At 33.6% G+C, this 6,665-nt stretch overlaps 1 protein-coding gene across 1 annotated transcript; it reads left to right on the top strand.

The window, feature by feature from the left end:
• Positions 1-3,647: 3,647 nt before the first annotated feature.
• On the top strand, positions 3,648-5,806 carry LOC106110320. Its single transcript, XM_013292089.1, has 4 exons — positions 3,648-3,895; positions 4,429-4,624; positions 5,045-5,172; positions 5,510-5,806. Exons 1-4 carry the CDS (start codon positions 3,683-3,685, stop codon positions 5,624-5,626), a joined length of 654 nt encoding a protein of 217 aa, XP_013147543.1. The 5' UTR covers positions 3,648-3,682; the 3' UTR covers positions 5,627-5,806.
• The last annotated feature ends 859 nt before the right edge of the window (positions 5,807-6,665 follow it).

Raw genomic sequence — 6,665 nt, forward strand, 5'->3', positions numbered from 1 at the left:
GTATTGCGCGTCATTTTCGAATACATTTTACATATTTGTAGAACCAACAATTCAAAATTTTCTTTAAAACATTTCATATCATAAGATCACAAGCAGACGCCACGGATTCAATCAAGTTGCAATAGTTTCATAGGCGTGTGAATGACCGCAGTACATTATGTTAGTGCCCCCACTACTGGTTATGGATTGTATTACAGAGAGCTTGATCGTGTCGGATGCTGCTCGTAAAACTTTACGAACTGCCGCCCTCTCATGCCTATCTGTGACAATCATCTTACACCATAGTGTAATGAATTGACAGAGATATCGTTTAAATAATGAACAACAATGAATCCCTTTGTTGGAAAATTTAAAAAATAGTAAACTTTGCTGTTGTGAAATTTACGTGAAACGTGAGTGAAAATGGCTAAACTTGTACTACTAGCTTTCTTTACAAAGCATTCATTTTGGCGTATTTAAAAAAATATTTTGAATATAAGAGACTTATTTAGTCGATTGTATAGCCAGTTTTTATTCCAACACAATTTTTTAAGTCCACGGAACTCATCGTACATCCTTTTATTTCAATGTGAACTCTCTGAATATTTAATGCTCTGTGTAACAATAGCTGAGATTTCAATAAACGGCATCGAGTCCTGATTGCGCCGATAGAGAGAGCTCTACATGTCGCAGTTAAGTGACAGACAGACGCCGTCACCTAACTTTATGTCCCAATCTACTTCTGTATTCGGTAATATGCTATGCATTACTAAAGAAAATCTTCTTATAACTTTCTATTTCATACTTATGAAAATATCTATACATCTCGTCTGTCTTCCTTTATTTTTTTATTATTTATTAAGCTAGCGCTTGACCATGATCCCACCTGAAGGAAGTGAAGATGCAGTTGAAAGATGGTACCCGCTAGCTTAATAGGTAGCTCACTCTCCTTTTGAAGGCCCCCACGTCTATATCGTATTGTATATAAGATCTTTTGAGAAAATTTTTGACCTGCAGATCTATTTACTCGCCTTGCAAGTCACGGCATGAACAATGTGAACAGAACCCACGCCATCGCCAAAGTTTAGCGTATTCAAAAACTATAAACGTAAATAAATTCACTTAAAGACGTTACTAAACTACTTATAATTCAATTAAAATGACATTATTTCCTTAGTTTATATTAAAATGAATGTTGCCAAAGTTTGCGTGTAATAAAAATAAAAGGGTTATTCCGTCCTTTCGGCGCACTTTTCATGAATATTCATAGTTAATGAGGCTTCAACATTGGAACCTCGAGGTTTCCATCGCTAACAGCTCGTGAAAGGGTAAGATTAATTACTGACATCAATATAAAATATAACGAAATGTTCTTTAAAAACTGTCGAGTTAAAAAATACAAAGCAAAACTCGAGGAATTACAAAAACAAAAGTGGGTAGCCTATGTGCTTATACATACTATCCTCTACGTCTATGCCAAGTTTCATCGAGATCCGTTCAGCTGTTAAGGTTACAAATTCTAAGAATCCTAATCCATCCTAAACTTTCCCATTTATTATGTTAGTAAGATGACGGGAATGTATAAAATTAAAAATTCATACAGTGATCCCATTTTACATCAACCGGAGTTAACGCTCCATTTATTATTGCTCTAAAATAATATTTTTCGCATTTATTACATCTTTCCTGAAACGCTAATAAAGTCTCGATTCAGAATTTATATTAAAATTCAAAGGGATGCTCTGAATGAAGATTTTCATAGGATGCATTAAAATCTGTTTCCATCGCTCCATTGTTTGGGTGTGGTCCAAGTCGTAAGAATTACTCGATTTATTTTATATATAAAAATGCATTATTTTATATCATTTAACATTACAAAAATGAACTAGACGTAATTCTTCCTATGTTAGAAATTTTTATTTAGAATTATACAAAAAATCTAAACCTTTAAAAAAGTAAATGAAATTGCCATGCAATCATCAAATCTACATGTAAATTATTTTAGGCATTGAATGAACTGCGATTTTCTTATTGTTATTTGTACAAGGACAAACGTGCAAGCGTCCATCTTAAATCAAAAGCGGAATGTCAGAAAGTTGACGTAAGAGAAATAATTTGCGTGTCATTATTATAAATCGCTTATCGCCTGTGTTTTGCGGCACCGCTCTTGTCCGTTGGGACGGCAATAACAAGTCCATAAACCGTTTTTACTGCCTTTGTTCAACTAAATGTATGTAGGTTTCGACTTTTTAAACAATGACCGTATTTTCTTTAAGAAAGATGGATATTCGTAGTCTTTGAGTTCATTTGTGTTTTTCGAGATTAATGGAATGGGGAATATTTTAAACTCACTGTGGTATAAAAAATTTACGACTTTTTACATTGTTATAGAAACATATGTCAAAAATCATGTAATTTTTATAATTAACTTATTACATAAAATATTATAACTATGTCCAACTATCTATATGAGTATATTAGAGGAAGTTTGAGAGTAGCCCCAGTGGTTGAGAAAATAAGGAGTAAAAGGTTAGAGTGGTATGGACATGTTATGAGAAGGGATGAATCGCATGTGACAAGAAAGATGTTAGTTATGAATGTGGAGGGGTACATCGGTAGAGGTAGACCTAGAAAGAGATGGATAGATTGCGTGAAAGGTGACATGATCAAGAAGGGAGTGATGACTGAGATGACGGATGATAGAGTGCTTTGGAGGACGAAAACCCGGTGCGCCGACCCTACGGGAGTAGGATAAGGCAGGGGAGATGATGATGATGATTATAACTATGTCAGTTTTAAAACAATTATTAAGATTTTTATAGTAATAACAAATAAGCAAGCGGCCACCGGAATTCGTCAATTTAACCAAGCGACAACTGCCGATATCCGTTTCTACAGATGCGTTGCCATAAACAGAGGAATGTAGATACAGAATGAGCACATTTCCGTTTATGTGTCTCATCCCCCGTCAAATCCAATTACCAAAAAATATTCTTAGACAATTACAGACAAATAAATTAACTACTAAATTATGATTACATTAATTATTAACCATAAGAAAAAAGATAGAATCAAATAGTATATATATATCTTTTTTTGGTTAACAAACTTCTTAATTAAGTAACTAATAACAACAATAACAGCTAAATTCTATTTCAAGCTTGTAAACTCTCGTGGACTGCCGCCGCTGTCCAATTGCGGCCATTATGTGGGTCGTTGCATGTTCGCACAACGACATTATCCTATTGACAAAACTACATCCTTCCATCACACGCAATAATCCTGTCGCCACTACTGTAGAGCTTAGGAAAGTACTAGATAGGACAGAAGATAAATATTTTGGAATAACTTTACAAAACGGCTGTCGTTAATCAAATTTAAATATCTATATTGGCAACTCTAGTTGGCATATCTAAGGTAAAATAAGTATTTTTTTAATTTACGAATTGAAGACTAATTTTAAGGCAAACACAATTTAATTTAACCATGTTATTGTATTTTCAATTAATGTTGAAAAATCATTCGAAATAATTACTTGAAAATAAATAGATATTTCCCGGAATATTAAGTAAAAAACATTTTTTTTTATTGGCCACGTCTAAACATTTATAAGCAACGTGCAAAAAGATTTATACCCAAGCATTACCTACTATCTCACACGAAGCGTTGTGGTATACGCACGTGCCGATTTCAACCAGCGATTATGGAACTCCCATACCCCTTGCTATACGTGTTTCTTCTATCAATAGCAACGGCCAAGGGTATTAACTGGCCATGCGACGATTATCAAGCTAATTTCACCGTCAAAGAAATGGTAGGAACTTGGCATGTGGTCGCTATAATACCAGAAAAATTGTTCCCTGATAACCGAGACAAGATAACATGCTATAAAGTGGATTTCAGCGAAACAGATGCGGTAAGTAATTAAAAAAATATACTAGCTTGCGCCCGTGGCTACGTCCGCGTGGAATTAAAAAAACAAAAGTGTGTAGCCTATGTGTTCTTCCAGACTATCCTGTTCATATATGCCAAATTTAATAGAGATCTGATTAGCCGTTTAGGCTACAAACTTTAACAAACATCCATCTATCTAAACTTTCGCATTTATAACATTAGTAAGATTGTCGTACAGTTAACGAATCTCAGATAAAGTATCCATTAATTGCTTTATTAACTTTCTCAGTAGAAATAGAAAATAAAGAGCTTTTTTGAATTGAAAAAAACTATTTACTGGTAATTGTGAACTCTGTTAGTTTATCGTAATAAACGTGTTTTTTTTGTCCATACTTTGTAACAATTGCTGTTATTACATACCTTTGAAAATGCAATACATTATGCTGGTCACACACATTAAAAATAGAGAGTCTCCATAGGTTATCATGAGGTTAAATCGTTTTGCAAATCCTAACGTGTGTAGCCCGCATTAGTGCTATTAACGTTGCATTACAGGCTGGTCTACAATGGCTTGTGAACAACACCGTAGGAAGTAAACATAAAGTAGACAGATTAACTGATTCCGAAGGTACCATTATAAGACAGCGATATCATTCCGAAAGGCCCTTCGATGTCTGGTCAATGTCTATTGACGGTGTCAATGGATGCTTCCGACAAGTTTTGTCATTGGATACTGACAAGACTGAACTTAGTAAGTGCTGTATTTTATATTGTAAGGTAACAAATAAACAAGCATCAACCGGAATATACCAAAATAGCGAAGTGACCTCTTCCCATGGACATTAGGTTTTGCTACTTGTTTATTTCCACAATTAGTTATAAAGTCTTATCTGTTTAAAATCAAAGGAAAGGACGATGAGTTGGTAGGGGAGGATATCTAGAGGATAGGGATATATCCTGTTCCTGCTGGTCTCCTCCTCTGTATATGAATGATAGATAACTTTTGCAGTTGTCGCAGCGGTTAGGTTCGTTTTTTTCGTAATATCATTTGACACATTGCTTATTCGTAACCATTTATTAAAAAAAAAGTATTTCACATGACCACATTCGGTTCAGAAATTATTATTTAAACTGAAATTGTTACGTCTAATTAAGTGTATTTGTTTTCCAGGCAAAGCTATAACACACGACGATATAATGCAACTCCATTTGCTGGAGACGAACGACCAAGCAGGTCCTTTCCTACTGCAGATGTTGTGGGGCAGAATGATTTCTGTGGTCGTATACCGACGACAAGAGGTATTCAAATAAACTCTAAAATTATAGGAAAAAAATTAAAAAAGACGAATTCCTCTACTAACGCTTTCTAAATGCCTCTCTCAGTCGTTTAACTATACTTAAGTAGGTCCTAGAATGTAGATTTTAGACTGAGAGTTCTAATATTATAGATTTGTGTAAATAACTATTACCTTGTTCTACAGGGAATTAAAAAAGCCTATGTATTTCAGATTGTAATTTATCTTTGTTGCAAATTTAATCTGAACATGTTTATCTGTTCTGGCTAAAGGCGGAAATAATCATGCCACTTGTAAAGTGTGTCAATTTTTACATTTACATTATGTTGTGGTAATTACAGGGTGTGACTCAAGAGGAATTAAAGCCAGTTTACGAAATGACGAGCGCAATTCGCGGACCTCAGAGAATTCCTCGTATCTGTGACCGTCCTTACCGAGACGCGTTGAAGGACATATGAAAGTTTCTTAAATTATTTTATATGACAATCTAAAAACTTGTAAAGAGATTTTTCTATTGTCATATAAAATAATGATTTGCTGTGTGCCTTTGTGTTTAAATGATGTGCTTTTTATTATTTAGAATAGAAAATATTATAGCTTCGTACTAGAATATTAATTATGTTAACTTACCCAATTGCTGCATGTTGTGTTCTTAAATACTTTTTTTATTACATTTCTTATGTTAAATAATATACAATATACGCTACTAAATAAATTACTTGACTATTCAAACATAACAGCGTAGCTTTTAACTTTTAACAAACCTTTAAAATATGACCCTAAAAATGGGTGCAAAACGACACTCCACATCAAAATAAAGAAATATTACGTAAATGTAATATTTTATGCTAAAAGAGAAAAACGTAATAAACAATTGAATTGATAACATCCTCTATTTAGAAGTTGACTAGCTTTCGCCCGCGGTTCGTCCGCGTGGAATTAAAAAATACAAAAGTGAGTAGCCTATATGCTTTTCCAGACTATCCTCTACATCTATACCTAATGTCATCGAAATCCGTTCAGCCGCTTAGGCTATAACCTCTAACATATATCCATCCATCTAAACTTTCGCATTTATAATATTAGTTAGGTTTACATAAATGTTCAATAAATTCTTTTTATCGAGTACAAAACAAATACATTATTAAAATTAAATTCGATATAAACTATTGAACAAATAATTGTTAGTTTTTTTAATAATTTATCGAACACGCCATTTTTAAAAAATATTTTAAAAGCAATAGATTTTATATCCTATTTGTAGTAACTAACGTGCAAGCTCTAACAGATTGTGGCAACTCACGCTATTCGGAGCGCCATACTTTACTGTCGACCATCGCCAATAAAGCAAAAGAACGGCCAATGTTTTATTACTATAACAATATCTTGTACAATCAAATTATAATGGAATAGTAAAACTATGAGCACACCTTTTTCTAAAACTATCGCAAAACTGTTTAGTCCTACTTTGATTTCTATAAACTTATATGGAGGTGC

This window comes from Papilio polytes, unplaced genomic scaffold (genome assembly GCF_000836215.1).
Source record: "Papilio polytes unplaced genomic scaffold, Ppol_1.0 DF820678.1, whole genome shotgun sequence".
Lineage (NCBI taxonomy): Eukaryota > Metazoa > Arthropoda > Insecta > Lepidoptera > Papilionidae > Papilio > Papilio polytes.

Coding starts and splice junctions, on each gene's coding strand:
- LOC106110320 (XM_013292089.1), top strand. CDS start 3,683: ATGGAACTCCCATACCCCTTGCTATACGTGTTTCTTCTATCAATAGCA. Junction 3,896..4,428: donor ATTTCAGCGAAACAGATGCG/GTAAGTAATTAA, acceptor GTTGCATTACAG/GCTGGTCTACAATGGCTTGT. Junction 5,173..5,509: donor TCGTATACCGACGACAAGAG/GTATTCAAATAA, acceptor TGGTAATTACAG/GGTGTGACTCAAGAGGAATT.